Source organism: Vulpes lagopus, chromosome 23 (assembly GCF_018345385.1).
Source record: "Vulpes lagopus strain Blue_001 chromosome 23, ASM1834538v1, whole genome shotgun sequence".
Classification (NCBI taxonomy): Eukaryota; Metazoa; Chordata; class Mammalia; order Carnivora; family Canidae; genus Vulpes; species Vulpes lagopus.
Genome location: NC_054846.1, coordinates 9,721,453 through 9,740,675, shown reverse-complemented (window position 1 = coordinate 9,740,675; position 19,223 = coordinate 9,721,453). Strand labels below are relative to the sequence as shown.

The 19,223-nt window shown below is 33.0% G+C and overlaps 1 protein-coding gene across 5 annotated transcripts in view; it reads left to right on the top strand.

Moving 5' to 3' along the window:
* GLRB (glycine receptor beta) overlaps nucleotides 1–19,223 on the top strand; it is a 95,718-nt gene that overhangs the window by 59,953 nt on the left and 16,542 nt on the right. For all 5 annotated transcript variants that reach the window (XM_041739116.1, XM_041739114.1, XM_041739113.1 and 2 more), the window contains 3 exons: nucleotides 18–100; nucleotides 1,677–1,817; nucleotides 7,283–7,435. In XM_041739116.1, the coding sequence (XP_041595050.1) occupies nucleotides 18–100; nucleotides 1,677–1,817; nucleotides 7,283–7,435 (377 nt within the window). The remainder of the gene's footprint in view (nucleotides 1–17; nucleotides 101–1,676; nucleotides 1,818–7,282; nucleotides 7,436–19,223) is intronic.

Below are 19,223 nucleotides of genomic sequence, written 5' to 3'. Positions count from 1 at the left end.
TCTGTTTCTTCTTTCAGGTTATCTATTACTCTTTCGTGCCCTTTGGACTTGACCTTGTTTCCCATGGATACACAACGTTGCAAGATGCAGCTGGAAAGCTGTATGTAAATAAGACCCTAAGTTGACTAGCAATAAAACTGCTTAAAATCTCTAGGCAGAACATTCTACTAATATCTTAGATAACAATGGTAAAACTAATGCTTTTGGTTACAAATAGTCATTAGAGCAATTTATTTAGGAACATGATAGTTATTCTTTTACTGTAATAGTTACTAAGGTAAACATTTACTTTCAGCTTGTGTAGGTATACTCTTCTAACTTATCCAAATTGCCATCTTCATTTGAGTTGGTAATAGAAGTCAGGTAAGGGAGAGAACAATATCTTAATACCTCTTCTGCTGTTAAAGCCACATACATGTTCAGAACAGAAAATATGAAAACATTGAAAAACAGTCCCTAAATCCTAGCAAGTAGCCATTTTCTGTGGATGTCTAAAAAAATATTTTTTGCAGAGTTAGAATCTTTGTGTTTCATATATTTTTCAGTTTATGAAAGATATACCGTATTAAGGTATGAGGTATATTAATTGAAATGATCATTAAAATGGTTTATCTTTAATTGATAAATATATCAATGACTTTGTTGTGATGCTTCTCTTCTGAAAATAAAGGTAGGACATAAAACTTGTAAAACTAACACTAATATAAGGAATCCTTAGCCTGAATACCTATAGACTATGACCTGTTTCAGCAAAAAAGTGAAAAATAGTAGCCTTGTCAAATATATATACTTGCTAGGTAACAGGTTATCTGTCGTTTTTTTAAAGAGAAAAATGTACTGAAGCTGGAGGCTAAATTTGAGCAATCTCTACTGCTAAGTATAAAATGAGATTTTGCAGATGTTTATGTGTATATATGTATATTTTTGTGCTTGTGTTGTATGTATTTATTGCCGTGTGTCAATATGTATTTGTGTAAAAAATTTCAACTGAGTGTTTATATTCAAATCTATTGCCAGATGCCCTGGAGTATTGCTTTGAAAAATCCATGTACTTTAGAGTTGAATAGTAGGCCACTACATGCTATAAAACCCTATAGGATCCCTGCATTGTAGCCATATTACCTAAACCCAAAACGTGTGCTTCCGCATTTAGTATTAATATCCACTTGAGGGACTGTTTTACTGCTCTCCTGTGGCAGTGCACCTCCTTTAGAGAATTTTGTAGTTTTTTCTTCAAAAATAAAAGTGATTTCATGCTTAAGTTGCTTTTTTATTTTTTATTTTCTTAATTTCCAGGTAGCATATTGTATACTTGTGAGTGAATATACTCTGAATATATTCTGAAAGCTAGTATGATTTATTTATTATTTTTTTGATGACAGTTCAGAAATCTGACAGCAAAATGTGCTACTATATGTGACGGGGTGAAATTGTAACTATTTGCAATATGCTAATTGTTTTAGCTTGTTCTTTATTTAAGCCAATTATCTGTAAATTTATGCTGATGTCTTCCTTGATGGCTATAATTTTATCTCTTTACATTTTTTACAAAGATTTCATAGAAGAATGGCCTGTTATCTCACCATTTCTATGTTTAGTAATTTGATTATTAACATATTAGATACTAATAATTATATTTCAAACTAATATTTTTATTTTTATTTTTTTGTTTATAGTTGGCTACACAACTGATGATTTACGATTTATCTGGCAGTCAGGGGATCCTGTTCAGTTAGAAAAAATTGCCTTGCCTCAGTTTGATATTAAAAAGGAAGATATCGAATATGGTAACTGTACAAAATACTATAAAGGCACTGGTAAGTAATATTCTTCAAATTAAACAAAACCAGTCCTATTTCAAAGATTCATTTTAATTTTAATATATGCTAGGAACAAATTAGGAGAAAAGTAGTTAAAAATTAGTTCAATATTTATAAATAGTTTATCTTTGCGTTCATGTATTTAAATCTTAACGTAAAATTACATTTACTAAAGTTCTTAAAAAATGTTTATTACTATGTAGTTTTGTCTTTCTTTATGTAATTCTAGACAAGAGATTTTAAATTTTTATTTTAGTAATATGAACTCTCCCAGGCAATGGTTTTCTTAGGTGTTGCCAAGAAACTCTGCTTCTGACAAGGTTCAGTTTGGGGCCAAGTATTATGGATTTGATCAGTGTATCTGTATACACTTGTCTCTTGTCTTTTAGGCAGGTTTTAGATGTTGGTTGACCCATATTCTTAGTTTTACAAAGCATTGATCTTTATGCTGAGCAGGAAGCAGTAAGCATGGGGGAATAACTGGGCATCAGTAAATACTCCCTGTATAGTATTGTTGGCCTAGGTTATGGAACGACTAACTGTGAAAGCACAACAAAATAACCTCACTCATTACATTATCTCAAGCTTTGCAGAAATAAAAATATAATACTAATCAATACTTTAATATGATTCATATGCAACATTCGAGTCACAACTGATAGTTACAGTTACTGAGGGTTTTAGATATTAAATATAATGTTTTTCCCTTAGTAATATACATAAAAGGCTGATTGCATTTTGCTCATTACATTCAAACTAATAGTCATTTCAACTTGTAAATTACACGATTCTAATTTTCTGTGAGAAAGTAAACAAAGATATGATAAAGATGTTAAGAAATAGATATAATTAGGAGTGCCTGCGTGGCTCAGGTGGTTAAGCGCCTGACACTTGATTTTGACTAGGGTCGTGAGATCAAGCCAGTGTAGGGCTCTGCCCTCAGCAGGGAGTCTGCTTGAGACTCTCTTCCCTACCCCCGGGGTGCTCTTCTGGGCCCACCCTCTCTCTAGAATACATAAAGAAATCTTTAATAAAAGAGAAATAGATATGATTTAGCTTTAAAATTATTGCAACATTTATGTTGACTTACAAAAATAAAAATATACTGTAATTGTATAGAATTCAGGGAGATCAGATATTTGAGCTTATAATGCCATCATAACATCATCAAAGGTAAAATATAGTATTAAAAAAGGCAGAGTTGGGCAGCCCAGGTGGCTCAGCGGCTTAGCACCGCCTTTAGCCCAGGGTGTGATTCTGGAGACCCAGGATGGAGTCCCATGTCAGGCTCCCTGCATGGAGCCTGCCTCTCTCTCTCTCTGTGTCTCTCATGAATAAATAAATAAAATCTTTAAAAAATAAAAAATAAATAAATAAAAAAGGCAGAGTGAACGTTTGCATATTTACAGTGCTACAATAAAATGTAGCACTTAGGCACCTTGGGGCTAAAGTTAGTTTAAACATCTGTTGTTGCTGACCTTCACATATAACTTAATGGATTATATAGCATTTATATATAAATAGTTCCTTCTCTCGTAGATCTTACATTAGAACAAGGGAGATAATAAGCAAATACAGTGCTAAAAGAATTTATAAGGGTTTTTATTTATTTTTTTAAGTATTTTATTTATTATTCATGAGAGACACAGAAAGAGAAAGAGGCAGAGACACAGGCAGAGGGAGAAGCAGGCTCCATGCAGGGAGCCCGACGTGGGACTTGATCCCGGGACTCCAGGATCACACCCTGGGTTGAAGGCAGGCACTAAACTGCTGAGCCACCCAGGGATCCCTTATAAGGGTTTTTAAAAGGAAAACCTGAGAGTTCTTAAAAATTTGGCCATCAAAGAACTCAAGAAGTCATAGATATATACACTTTTTGATATGGAAGTGATCTTACGGACATTTCTGAGCCAGTTCATTTTTGTAAGACACAAAATGCCGAGGAGCTGGACGACTGAGGGACTTACTGAATGTTAGAGGCGAATCAGTGTCAGCCTCTGCACTAAGCGCACAGTACTCTTTTTCTCTGTACTCACCCATATTGAAGAAATGGAACAGTGTTTATAAACTTTTACAGGTCACCTAGTAATGAAAAAATTAAGCTGGAAAGCCAAGAAAAATCTTTTTGGAATTGTTGCATAGAAGCACATATTTACTAGATGGCTTTTGGAATTCTTGCTGTATGTCAGGCATTATTTTAAGAGCTCTGCAGGAATTCTATATTTTAATCCTCACAACAGTCCTATGAATTCAGTACTTTTATTTTCCCTACTTTACATGTTGGGATGATAAAGCAAAGACACTTACCCAAGGGACCTAAGTGATGCACTGGAATAGTGAGCCTGACGTTGCTATACTGTCTGTCTGTAGTGAGTCTGTTAGACTTTGCAAATAGTTATCCACATCTAGATTATATGCTTAACATTCCAAAATGAATAGTCTCTAAATTGTTTCGAGAAATTTGAAATGACCCCATTGAAGTTTTAAACTTCATGTAAAGATGAAAGCAAAACTAGCCATTTTATTTCTGATTTAATGAAATAGCATAAAATTACAAGATAGCATTGAAAATTCTGGGGATGTTTATTTTTTCATCGTTAAGCCTTGTGTCTGGATGTCTCCATTTGCCATAGAGCAAGGAATAAAGGAGACATCCCAGCCCTTTTATAGATCTATATTGTAATGTGGTACACACATAAATGAAATACACAATTCATTTTATTTCTGAGAAGAAAAGAAGATGTGCTATGTTAGAGTATCTGAGAAATTACTCAAGATTATAAGAAGTAAAGTTTCTGTGTATTTTTTGTTATAAATAAGTCACTGATCTCTCATTAGCTATAAAAAATAATAAAAGAACTTATGTCTTACATAATAATAATTGTCATTTACTGTGTTTTTGTAAGCATGCTTTATCTGTGTTTCCATGAACCATCATATGAATATACGTAAAACATATTTTAATCCTTGGATAATATTTAGAAATGTATTTAGAAATATAGAACCTTTTAAATATATGAATGCTTAGTAACAGTGAAAAAGATATAGACAGCAACATTTATAAAATGATGAACAATATTTTCTTTAACTTGTACAGAAATGATCAGAAATAATCATTTGTCTTTAACTTTATTAAAAATTGCAGTTTTTAAATAATTATAGATTTTACAAAGGTGGGGAGAGATATATAAGAAAACAAGTATACAAAAATACTTAAATTGCAAGCCTAAGTGAATAATAATGAAATAAAACCTCACAGGAAATAGAAAGTAAATTGAATTTGCCAATGAACATTTATATCAATTAGCTGCCCACCTGCCTCTCATAAATGTAACAGTACTAGGAAAAGATCAAAAAAGATCAAGAAATGTTTCTCATAAAAGTTTATGGAGCAAATCACTATAATATCCAAGCATGTATTTTATTGCCAAATTCATCCCAGTCCTGGGAAGCTCCCCTAGTGGGTGCCTTCATAAAAGGAGGGGGTGGCAACTGGCCTCAGAGTACAGGGCTCCTGGTCCGTAGGCTGTCATTATACATGGTGGGATGGAATGCAAAAATTCATTTCAGAGCAAGCAACTCTATCGTACATTGTTGTAATATTTATGATAATTTAAGTCACCTAAAAATATGCAGTGAGCACGTACATGCTGTTCTCTATGTCACAGGCACCAGTAAACATGACATGAACTTGAGTCAGCGATATTGTTGCAAAGCCAGGTACCTCAGAACCACTTTTAGGAAATAGTATGAGCCTCTTAATTGCAGAACATTGGACTCAGAAAAGATTATATTTTGGAATTTTTGCACATGATTGCTAGTTAGAAACATATGTTTTTGTTTGTCCAGGCAGGAAGTTGAGATGAGTGGTAGGAAGAGAAAAGGGAGGGGATTTTCACTGTTTGACCTCTTGTATCTTTTTAAAACCTATCCACAACTTAATTAAATTGCCTAGTTTTAATGAAATTAAATTTTTAAAAAAGACAAGCATGCTGCATTGTCATTTTTTTGTTTGTTTTTTTTCTGATATAATTTGGAAACATTTGACATAATTAGAAGTCACTTCATTTCCAGTCAGCTCTTTATTTGTGTTACATATTAGCCCTCATATCTTACGATCTTTCAGAAGTGGCAATGATTATAATTCACACTGGGAAAAGATTAGGTTTCTGATCGAAGTTATTTTATGTGAGGATGTGAATAGCTATTCTTTTATTTAATATTTTTTAAAACCCTCTTGTGTGCCAATACCACCAGAGGTACCATTATTGAGTGAATTCAGAGATCATTCTGGTGCTGGAAGGGTGTATATTCTTCCTAACTAGGAAAATTAGATATTACCTTTAAAATATAAAATAGCAAAAAGTAATATTGTCCTTTCCCCATAATTATTTCACTTATTCATTCATTTATTTCAGCATTTTAAAATAATGACATTTAAGCTGAACACAAATGGAGATATTTTAACTTTCTGTTATTTTCATGTAACTTTGCTTTTTTGAATGGTAAATGACATTTCTACCAAAATTAAGCACTTTAGGCATTATATATTATATTGAAGTTGCTAACTGAAAGGCCTAACACATTTTTTTTTAAATGTCTCAAACATCTAGCAGCGTCTCTTCTATACCAGTGCTAGAAGATTATTTTGTCACTTCTATTGTTTCCCAAGTCAGCAAAAGCCATTGTGAGGCTGCCCATAATTTGTGATTAATTAGGGAGGCTAGTTGGTGTCATGGCATCTCTAGAATTATATTGGAAGGCAATTTCTGCATTTGTCTCAGCTTCTGAAAATGAAGTCCTTTCCCTCCTAAAGCAAGTTTGAGGTGCCGGAATGGAGGAACAGAGAGAATTGAGAGGAATGTCAGATATTTGCCCTTTATACTCTTTTATAGATATAGATTGAAAACACTTATTTCTTAAGCTTGCTAAGATTTACTTCCAATACGTTTAATTTTTTAAGGTTTAAATATGCATGGGAGTCTTTGTAGACTGCTATGCTTTCTAGATAAGAAGTGGGAAATGTAGCTGAAAAATTATACTGACAATACATAGTCGTGGAATGTCTCTTTTTAGACTTATTCCACTTTGATTTACTGCTCCCTATATGACGCCTTTAGATCAATTGCTCTGAGGGTACCCATGGGTAATGAAAAGTTTAAGTTCATTGCAAATTCTCTGAACAAAGACTTAAAAGCTGAGACACTGACATAGTGGAGCAGCATGTGGTATCTATTTCTCAATGTCATAATAAAGTTGTGAAAGGTCAGGTGAGACGGGTCCCATAATGTCAACCTTTTACACGAAATAAATTATATATTTATAGAAAAAGTCTTTTTGTGGACTTTACTTTGTGAAACTACGTCAGATAGAAGTGACTTACAAAGTACAGGTACACTGTTGATTTTTATAGTTGGGCATAAGTGAGTCCCTCATATTTCTAACATGTTTGTTTCTGAAAGGGTACTACACGTGTGTGGAAGTCATCTTCACCCTGAGAAGACAGGTTGGGTTTTACATGATGGGTGTTTATGCCCCAACCCTACTGATAGTGGTTCTCTCCTGGCTGTCCTTCTGGATCAACCCGGATGCAAGTGCTGCCAGAGTGCCCCTGGGTAAAGTATTCTGTGTTTCTCTCTCATGTCAGGAACATGTTATGTCGTTACATAACTAAGTATATAATCAACTATTTTTAAAACAGACTTTTATAATTGACGGGAACCTTTTCCTTGTCTTTTTTTTTTTTTTTTATACTTCCTTTAAAACCTGACGTTGAACTAGATTTTCTCAACGTTTATGCACTCAATAATTAAGTTTTTTTTTTCTTTTCATATCTTTGGCTGTTGTAAACACTTAATCTGTCCTATTTTGATTTTCATGAAATAATTATTACTAAGTAATTTTCACAGATAACTGAAGTCCGAAATCCCCAATAGTCCCAAACTTAAACACAAAACTATTTTGATGGGAATCTTTCTAAATAATATTGTATATTATCTCATACTCTTCACCAAGGAATATATGGTACAATATATCTTTTTAAACATGACTTCATGTCATTTTTCTCAAACATTAATTATTGTGAGCTTTATCATCAAGGAGCAGTGAGGGAGAAAAGTTGGTTATCCATGCTCTCCCATTTGTTACTTTTAATACTGTCACACAGAAACAACATTAGCCAGTCTTGAAAATTGTGTCTTCACAGGAGTGAAAAAGTCTTTGCTTCATGAAATAATCAAGAGCTCTTCTAATGAGTCAAGTGAATAAACTTAATAAGGACATGGTTAGAACAAATTTTGATTGTTTAGAGTGCTTTAAAATGTTTAATTGCCATGTTGTATGTGTCTGTATGTGAGTGTGTTTTCTGAATATCACCTGGAACTTATATAGGTAAGGCTGTGGAATATCTGACCTTCTAGTGACTGATTGGTTGCAGCATTTATTTTTTATTTCCATTGAAAAGTCCCTGTGCAAATCTCCCTCCTGACATGTTGGGAGAATTAAATGAAATGCAGATTTTAAAGAGTAGGAAACCAGGAAAGGGCAATGAAAATGACAGTTTTACCTGGATAAGAAATTTGATGGTTTATATTTAATAAGAGCCACAGAGACTAAATCTATATCTTAATTATCAGAAACATGGGAAATTTCATCCTAATGTTTATGTATCTGGAATGAAGACAATGACAACCCATTAACTCTTTTAGAAGGTGAAAATTAACTATGTAGTATATTGTGCAGAGAATAAAACACCTAAAAACTAGATCTGTATTCTTAGACTAGTCAAAAAATATCATGCATTTCCCCCAAATAGTTAATTTTTTGCTTATTAGAAATATTGTACTCTTATGCAGTGATATAAATTGAAATGTCAGGCTTACAAGAGTACTCTGGAGACATTTCAATCCCCGACATGTTTTTGAAGGATTTTTCTCTGTAAATCCCCATCTATTACAGGACTTCTGATATGAAATCTCTGAACTGTCCACTTAGCATCCAGTAGTACTGTTGTATCAAGCAAAGTATTTAATGGTTGAAAGCCAGCCCCTTCAGTTAAATCTGGATTTAATTCCTGTTCTCTGCTTACTAGTTGTGGCAATTTAGACAACAAGCAGATCTAACTTCTTTAAACACACTTTGTTGAAATGTCAATAGAGATGAAAAAATACTCAAGGGTTACTTGGAAGATTGAAAATGAGTGGAAAGTGCTTATTACAAATTCAGGAGTTAATAATACACCTCATTTATACATTACTTTACAATTTATAAAGCATTTTTACATATTTGATTCATTTGGCAAGTATTAATTGTGTGCCAGCTACATACTAAGCAATATTCAAGAAGATGGGCATATAGTTAACAAAGTAAATAGCTAATAGATAGTTAATAAAATAAATAAAACTACTGAGCCTCAATGAGGGTATTTCCTCTTAGGAAGAGACACCAAATAAATATATATGTAATATGTAAGATGGTGACATATAACTTCCAGGCATAGAACAAATAAGCCAGGGAGGTGAAAAGTATGACATAGAGAATATAGTCATTAATATTGTAATAACAGCATATGATGACAGATGATGCTACAGTTAATCATGGTGAGCACTGAACAATGTCAGCTAGATGTGATATTGGATAAAAATGTAATGTACATGAAGAAATGAATCACTGGGGATATCTAGGAAAGAATGAGCCGGAATAATAATCAAGGCCAGCATTCCTGAGGCAGGAGCATGCATGGAGTATTTTGGGGATACCAAGGCCAATGTGCCTGGAGCAAAATGGGTAAAAGGGTGATAAGTGGATGAGGTCAGAAAGGTGAGGAGACCATGTAACATCTCCTGGGTCATTCTGATGATTTTGCTTTTATTCTAAGTGAAATGGGAAGCCCTTGAGAGCTTTTGGACATGATTTGCTTTAAATTTTAGCAGATTCTCCTTGCCTGCTTTATTTAGAACCCACTAACAGGGGACTTGAGTGGAAGCAAGGAAAGCAGTTTGGGAGCTATTTTAATAATCCAGGTGAAACAATCATGGTATGTGGCAGGGTGTAGAGATGCTCATAAGTAGATGATGGATATGGTAGAGATCAAGAGATTTGTAGATGTGTTGTATATAGGATTTAAGAAAGTAGACTCAAAGCTGACTTCAAGAACTTTTTTTGGCTGAGAAGCTGGGAAGATGAAGCTGCCTATAAATTATATGGGAAAATATGAGTGTAAAGTAGGTTTGAGAAGGTGGGCAGACCAGAAGTTTCCTTTTGGACATGTTAAATCTGAGATGTCTTTTAGGTCGGGTTATCAGATAGTTGGATACGCAAGTCTGGGGTTTCTCGGAGAGATCAAGGCTGGAGGGAAAAATTTCAGATTTGTCAGGATATCGATGATCTTTAAAGTGATGAGCCTGGAGTGCAGGTAGAGAAGACATCTAAGAGTTCAACCCTTGAGACTGAGAAGATGAGTAACAACCAGTATGGCATATTTTTTGGGAGCCAAAAAGAAGAAGCTGTTCTAAGTGAAGGAAGTGATCAGTCAAGCTGCTTGTAAATCAAGTAAGTTTGGGGCTAAATATTGTCATTGGACTCAGCAACCTGGGGAAGTCACTGGTGTTCATGATAAGGACCATTTCCGTAGAGTAAGGACAAGAGGAAAGCTTGGTTGGAGTGACTTCAAGAGGGAACAGGAGGGGAGGAACTATTGGTATCCAGTATAAACAACCCATTGGAGATTGTTAACTGTAAAAAAGAAAAAGAGAATAGGGAAATAGCTGGGGTGGAGATACAAGTTGAGAGGGTTTCTTGTTTTTGTTTTTAAGTGGACAGAGTCTTAGTATGTTAATTTTCAATGGAAAACAACTAATAACAAAGGAAAAAATAAGAGATGGAAGAAGTACAGGAGCAGAGTCCTGAAGAAGTGAGAGGGGATGAGTTCTGGGAGACAGATTGGCCTTTGCGAGGACAAAGTGGATTTGTTCCAGGGATCAGCAAACTCCTGTAGAAAGCCTGATAGTAAATATTCTATTTGTGAGCCATATGGTTTTTGTTGCAATTCCTAAACAGTAAGAGTTGATAATACATAACTGAATGGGTTTGGATGTGTTCCAATGCCCTATGCATCAGTTTACTAACCCTTCATCTACAGTATCAGGAGCAAAGGCAGAGTATATAGGTATAGACAGAGATAGGTAAGTAGATATGGTAGTGGGGGCTTGTGAATGAGTAATTTTCTCAATAAAATAGGAACAAGATTCATGAGTTGCTAGCGAGATAGAATGGATTATTGTGAGTTTCAAGAGAGAAGGTAGTGAATGGACAAGGGGTAGGGATATATTTATGGTTTTGAGATGTATCCATGTTGTTACTTGTATTTATATTTGACTCTATCTTATTGCTGAGCAGTATTTCATAGTATGGGTATAGCACAGTTTGTTTTTCTATTCCATAATTGATGGACATTTAGATTGTTTCCAGGTTTTGGTTTTTGTAAATAATGTTGCTATGAATAATTGTATACAAGTCTCTGTATGGCTATACCTTTTTCACTCTCAAGTAAATTTCCAGGAATGAGATTTCTGGATTTTAAAGTAAAAGTATGTTTTACTTTAAAAAATTAATTTTTATTTTATTAAGTTTTTTATTATAAATTAAAAATTTTAAATTCCAGTATAGTTAACATACAGTGTTATATTAGTTTCAGGCGTACATGTAGTGATTCAGCAGTTCTACATATCAGCTACTTCATCATGATAAGAGTCCTTTAATTCCCTTCACTTATTTCACCCATTCCCCCCTCCTAGTCATCTCCGGTAATCATAAGTTTGTTCTCTGTAGTTAAGAGTTTGCTTTTTTATTTCTCTCTCACTCGTTTTTTTTCTTTTTCTTTTGCTCATTTGTTTTGTTTTTAAATTACACATATGAGTGAAATTGTACAGTATTTGTCTTTCTCTGATTTATTTTACTTAACATTATACTCTCTAGCTCCACCCATGTTGTTGTAAATGGCAATTTCATACTTTTTATTTCTGAATAATATTCCATGGTATGTGTATGTGCATATTTGTATATACCACATCTTCATCTGTTCATCTATGGATAGACACTTGGGCTGCCCCCATAATTTGGATATTGCAAACAATGCTGTAATAAACATAGGAGGGGCATTAGTGGGTTTTTTTTTAAATTTTTAGGGTAAATACCTGGTACTGCAATTACTGGATCATAGGGTAGTTGTATTTTGATTTTTTTTTTAATTTTTTTTTTTTTTTTGTATTTTGATTTTTGACGAACCTCCATATTGTTTTCCTCAGTGGTGGCACCAGTTTGCATTCCCACTAACAGTGTACAGCGTTCTTTTTTCTCTACATCCTCACCAACACTTGTTTATTGTGCTTTTAATTTTAGCCATTCTGACAGATGTGAGATGATATCGAAATATGTTTTATTTTTATAAAATACTATTATAGTGATTATCAAAAAGAGGGTACCATTTTACATTCTTACCAGCTGCTTCACGCACTCCATAATATTTAATTTTTTTACATTAGTGTAGATCTCTAGTATAATGTTGAATAGAATTGTTGAGAGATGGCGTATTCCTGATTCTAGGTAGAAATAACTGACCATTCATTATTGGATGTGGTAGTAGCTGTAGATTATTTGTAGATGTCTTAGTTGGGTTGAATAGATTCTTTTTTCTTTCTAGTTGGCTAAGAGTTTTTTTTTATCATGTATGATAAAATTTGATTGAATTTCTTTAATTTGATTGAATTTTGATTGAATTTAAATTTGGTTGAATTATGCCAAATACTTCTTCTGCATGTATTTAAATATTTAGATGGGGTTTCTTCTTTATTTTGGTGAATTATACTGATTGATTTCTAGATGTTACATGAGTTGCAAAAATTATTAGTGAAAAAATATGTTCATAATATTTCCTTATCCCTTTAATGTCTACTGTAGTGGTATCCCAGATTTTGTTCCTGATATTGTTAAATTGTGAATTCTCTTCTTGATCATTCTAGCTAAAGGCTTATCCATTTTATTAACATTTTCAAAATCTGTTTTCATTTATCTTTTCTATTTATTTCCTTTTTGTTGATTTTTACCTCTTTATTAATTTTTCTTGTAATTAGTTTGGATTTAATTGGATATCTTTTTGATGCTTGAGGGAGGAACTCAGTTAACTGATTTTAGATCCTTTTTTCCTCTTCTAATATGAGCATTTAAAGTTATAAATTTCTGTATAAGCACTACTTCAGCCACAATTCAGAAATTTTAATATATTGTATTTTCATATTCTTTCAGTTAAAAATATTTTCTGATTTCCCTTGTGATTTCTTCTTTGGCCCATGGATTCTGTTTGATTTCCAAATATTTAGAGTTTTAATAAATACCTGAACATGACTTTACTTTTATTTTAATGATTTTTTTAAATTTTGTTAGAGAATATGATTTCAAACTTTTTGTTTGTTGAGACTTTGTTTTTCTTATGGCCTAGATCAGCATGTCTCCTGGTAACCATACCATGTTCACTTGCAGAGTATATTTTTGTCATTGTTGGGTGTATTATTCTGTAAATATAAGGGGAGTCAGTTGGTTGATAGTACCATTGAAATCTTTTATGTCTTTTGCTAGTTATTTTTATAACTATTGGTGAGAGAGATATTAGATATTTCCAATTATGTAGAATTATGCCTCAGGTATTTGGAAGCTCAGTTATTAAACCTATACATATTTATAATTTTATCTAAAAAGAAATCATATTACTTTAATGTATGATTTATTGTATCACACTACTTTAATAAAAAGATATTCCATGCAAATAGAAACAAAGCTGGAGTAGCTATAGTTATATTAACAAAATAGACTTTAAAATAAAGACTATAATGAGACAAAGAAGGGTATCACATAATGATAAAAGGGCCAATCCAGTAAGAGAGTATAACGTTTGTACATATTTATGCACCCAGCATAGGAGCACCTACATATATATATCAAATATTCACAGACCTAAAGGGAGATAGACAGCAATGCATAATAGCAGGAGACTCTAATACCCCCATTTACACCAACGGATAGATTACCCAGACAGAAAATCAATAAATATCAGCCTTAAAGAGCATGTTAGAACATATGGACTTAACAGATATTTACAGAATATTCTATCTAAGAGCAATAGAATACATATTCTTCTCAAGTGTACGAAGAACATTTTCCAAGATAGATCATTGATAGACTGAAAAACAAGTTTTAATAAATTTAAGAGGATTGAAATCACATCAATCAGTTCTTCAAACCACAATGGTATAAAACCAGAAATTATAAAGATTTCTTTATTTATTTGAGAGAGTGTGTGCGCACACATAAGTGGGGGGAGGGGCAAAAGAGAGAGAGAGAAAGAATCTCAAGCAGGCTCCCCACTGAGGTCAAAGCCTAACGTGGGGCTCAATTCCATGATCCTGATCATGACCTGAGCTGAAACCAAGAGTTGGACACTTAACAGAGTCACTCAGGTGCCCCTGAAACTAGGAATTAATTATACAAAGAAAACTACAAAATTCACACATTTCTAGAAATTAAACAACATGCAGCTGAACAACCAATTGGTCAAAAGAGAATCAAAAGAGAAACTAACAAATACCTTGAGAAAAATGAAAGTGTAACATACCAAAACTTACAGATGCAACAAATGCAGTTTTAAGAGGGAATTTCATAGTGATAAATACTTGCCACAAGAAACAAGAAAAAATCACATATAAACAACCTAACTTTATACTGGCAGGAACTAGAAAAAGGAAAATGAAGTCCAAAGTTAAGTAGATGGAAGGAAAAGAAGATTGTAGTAGAAATAAGTGGAGACTAAAAAGACAATAGAAAAGATCAATGAAACTAAAAGCTGACTCTTTGAGAAGAAACAAAATTGACAAACCCTTAGCTAGAGTCACTGAGAAAGAAAGAAGACTCAATAAAATTAGGAAAGAAAGATGTTACAACTGATATCAGGAAACATAAAGAAAGGGTCATAAGAAACTACTAGGAACAATTACATATCAACAAATGGACATCCTAGAAGAAATGGATATACAGCCTACCAAGCACAAATCATGATGAAATAGCAAATTCAAACAGACTGATGACCAGAAAGGAGATTGAATCAGTAATCAAAAACCTCCTAAAAAGCAAAAGCTCTGGACCAGACAGAATCACTGGTATATTCTATCAAACATTTAAAGAAGGATTAATACCAATTTTTCTCAAACTCTTCCAAGACATAGAAGACAGGGGGAAACTCTTCCAAACATTTTACAAGGTCAGCATTGCTCTGATACCAAAAATGGACAAAAATGCCACACTCAAAAAAGAAAACTAGAGACCAATATCCCTGATGAATATATGTGCAAAAATCACCAACAAAATATTAGCAAACCTAATTCAGGAGTACATTAAAAGATCATACACCGTGGTCAAGTGGAATTTATTCCAGGGATGCCCAAATGGTTCAACATATATACTTCTGTCAGCATGATACACCACATTAACAAAATGAAAGATAAAACTCCTATGGTTATCTGAATAGATGCAGAAAAGGCATTTGACATATTTAACATCCATTTATGATTTTTTAAAAAATCTGTCAACAAAGTATATATAGAAAGAATGTACCTCAAAGTAATAAAAGCCATATGTGACAAGCGCACAGTCAACATTATACTCAACAGTGAAAAACTGAAAGCTTTTCTTCTAAGATCAGGAATAAGACAGGGATGCCCACTATTTCTATTTTTATTTAACATAGTATTGGAAATCCTAACTAGAGCCATTAGGCAAGAAAAAGAAATAAACAGCATCTAAATTGGAAAGGAAGAATTAAAACTGTCGCTATTCACAGATGACATGTTATGTACAGAAAACCCGGAAGACTATAAAAAAAACTGCTAGAATTAATAAATGAATTCAGGAGAGTTGCAAGATGTAAAATCAACACATAAACATCTATTGTGTTTCTTTATACTAATTATGAAGTATCAAAAAATTAAGACAATCCTATTTACAGTTGTATTAAGAAGCATAAAATATTTAGGAATAAATTTAACCAAGGATGTGAAAGAGCTGTATATTGAAAACAAGTCATTAATGAAATAAACTGAAGACAATGCAAATGAATGGAAAGATATTCCATACCTATGGATTGGAAGATTAATATTGTTAAAATACCTGTAATACTCAAGCAATACACAAATTCAGTGGGATCTCTATCAAAATCCCAATAGGATTTTTCACAGAAATAGAATAATCCTAAAATTTGTACGTAGCTACAAAAGATCCCAAGTAGCCAGCGAAGTCTTGAGAAAGAAAAACAAAGCTGGAAGTATCCACACTCCCTGATTTCAAACTAAATGACAAAACTCTAGCAATTAGAATGGTATTGACATGAAGAATAGACATGCAGATTAATGAAACAGAATAAAGGGCCCAGAAATAAACCCATGTATATATGGTTGACTAATTTATGACAGATGAGCCAGGAATATGCAGTTGGGAAAGGACAGTCTCTTCAGTAGTGTTGGGAAAATTGGACAGTCACCCGCAAAAGAATGAAATGGAATCACTATTTTATACCATACACAAAAATTAACCCAAAATGGATTCAAGACTGGAGTGTAAGACCTGAAACCAGAAATCTCCTAGAAGAAAACAGATGGTAAGCTCCTTGACATAGGTCTTCATGATGATTCTTTGAATTTGACGTCAAAAGCAAAAAAAAAAAAAAAAAAAAAAAGTGGACTCTATCAAACTAAAAAGCTGCACAGCAAAGGAAACCATCAGTAAAATGAAAAGATAACCCACTGAATTAGAGAAAGTAATTGCAAATCATATATCTGATAACAGGCTAATATCCAACATATAAAAAAACTCAATAGCAAACAAACAAAAATCCCCAAAAACAAAAAACAGGAAACCACATCAAAACAAAACAGAAAAAAAATCCAATTAAAAAATGGGGAAAAGACTTGAAAAGACATCTTTCCAAGAAGACAGAGGGCCAATTAATACATGAAAAGATGGTCAACATTCTCCCAATCTCATTTTGATTTATCTTTTCCATTGTTAGCAAACATAACAAACCTTTAGGTAAAGACTTTTGTCTTTAGCTACTTCTTTAAGTATGGAAGTAAGTATGCAAGTAATTATGGAACTTCTATAAATTATATATTTTAAAACATATAAATTATACATAAAATTCTCTGGTACATAAAACACTAACTGCTGCTAAAAAGGAATTTTTTAAAGTAATTTTTTAACAACTTTCAGTCATAAGTGTAAAAAGATTAATAATTTAGGTTACAACTCAGACCTCCAGCAAACCATACATACATACATACATACATTTTTTTCTTGCATTCTTATCATCTGGAACAGGACTTTTTCAGGAATCTCAAAAAGTGTTTCTGGATTCCCACATGATATTAATAATATTTTTCCCTTTAGTATCCTTTGATTAAGGCATTATGAAGTGATAACATCCTAATATAATTTAGTAGTACTTCTAAATGAATTTTTATTTTATTAATTATAATTCTACATATATGCATTTGATAAATAGTGTATCATTTAATGTGATAAAAATTATTTGGAGTTTAGACAGGTATGTGAACCCTTGTAATGGCTCCTTGACCTCTGTTGAATTATGGCATTTGTTACTGCATTAGCATTATACTCCTTAGCAACATCCTTACTGCTGCAAATGGCAAGATCTCAATTTTTTTTTTTTATGGCTAACATACACTATATGTATATACCACATCTTCTTTATCCATTCATCTATCGTTGGTGACTTGGTTTGCTTTCATACCTTGGCTATTGTAAATAATGCTGCCGTAAACTTAGGGGTACATACATCTTTTCAAATTAGAATTTTCATTGTCTTTGGGTAGATACCCACTAGTGGAATTTCCTTCAGTTGGTTTATAATTTATTAAAGGTCAGACAAAATTTCACTATGCATTATTGAACAGTGAAGTAATTTTATTTGAAGACTATATTAAGATAATGCTAGCTATGACATTTGTGTAAAGAAATACCATTTGCTCAGATTCCCTTTTTTAAAAGAAAGATTTTATTTACTTGTTTAGAGAATAGGGGTTGGAGCAGAGAGAGAGGGAGAGGAAGAAAACTGAAGCAGACTCCATGCTGAGCGTAGAGCCCAATAAGGGGCTCAATATCATGCCCCAAGATGGTGACCAGGGCTGAATTCAAGAGTCAGCCACTTAACCGACTAAGCCAGCTAGGTGCCCCATGATTTCTTATTTTGGGATAAAAAAATGGATTATTTCCTATTTTAATATGATTTCCTGAAGAGAAGGTATACAGTGATGTTCACATTATCCTCCTCCATAACTCATCTCCATTTCTATTCTTTCATCTTTGAGATGATAAAAATCTTAATAGAATTGAGATTGGTTTCTAATTTAATACCTGGAATTATAAATACCTCCTTTCTCTCCCCCCAAATCTATTAATGTCATATCCCTCCCTACAAAAGGCAGTCCCCTTCTCTGTTTCTTTGGTCTCCTTTCTCTGACACTCCAGCATCTTTTCCTCACAAAGTTTTCTGCATTTTCAGCATGACCTCCATCTGCACGATATTGGCTAATCTTTCCTTTTACAGAATTCTCCAATGCATTGTGCTGTGTCATAGTCATTAGTTGTGTTTCTTAGCATTTATCTTATCTAACCTAACTCAGTATTTTCATGCCAAAGTCATTATCTTTTCTAAGTCTCTTCTTCCTGTCTTTTATGGGTACTTTTCTAGTTATTCTGTCTTTCAGAAAATTATCTCAATCTTTTCCTCCTTCCTTCAATCAATAACCAAGTCTTTTAAAATATTCTCTTCAAAATCCTTTCATATCAACTCCATTCTTCTTTTTTTCATGCTTTGTTTCTGCAACTGCTATTTTTTCCTTTCTTAGTGTGTTTTGTATATCCTCACCAGAGTAATGTTATTCAACATTCTGGTGATAATGCCACTTATCTTCCCTCAACTTACAGTTTCTTAATATTTTCTGACACGTATCGTAGATTCATTGTAGGGCCTTTAGGATCCTCTGTAATATGACATTATTCTTCATTGTCTTATGAAGTTTCTAATATATAAGGAAAAATTCAGATATACTACTGAGTTTGATACGTTCTGTGCTATTGATGAATGTGAAATGCTATGGAAACATTGAGAATAGTGTGTCAACAGAGTCTGTCTCAAGGAATTAAGTAAGGCTGGTTTTTGATTTTGATAGTTTGACAGATAATAATTGACCAAGAATAGAAAAATTGACTTGGAAATATGATTTGCCAAATATGCCCATAGGTATAATTAACTGTAATTTCAGGCAATGAAAGTGATAGGAC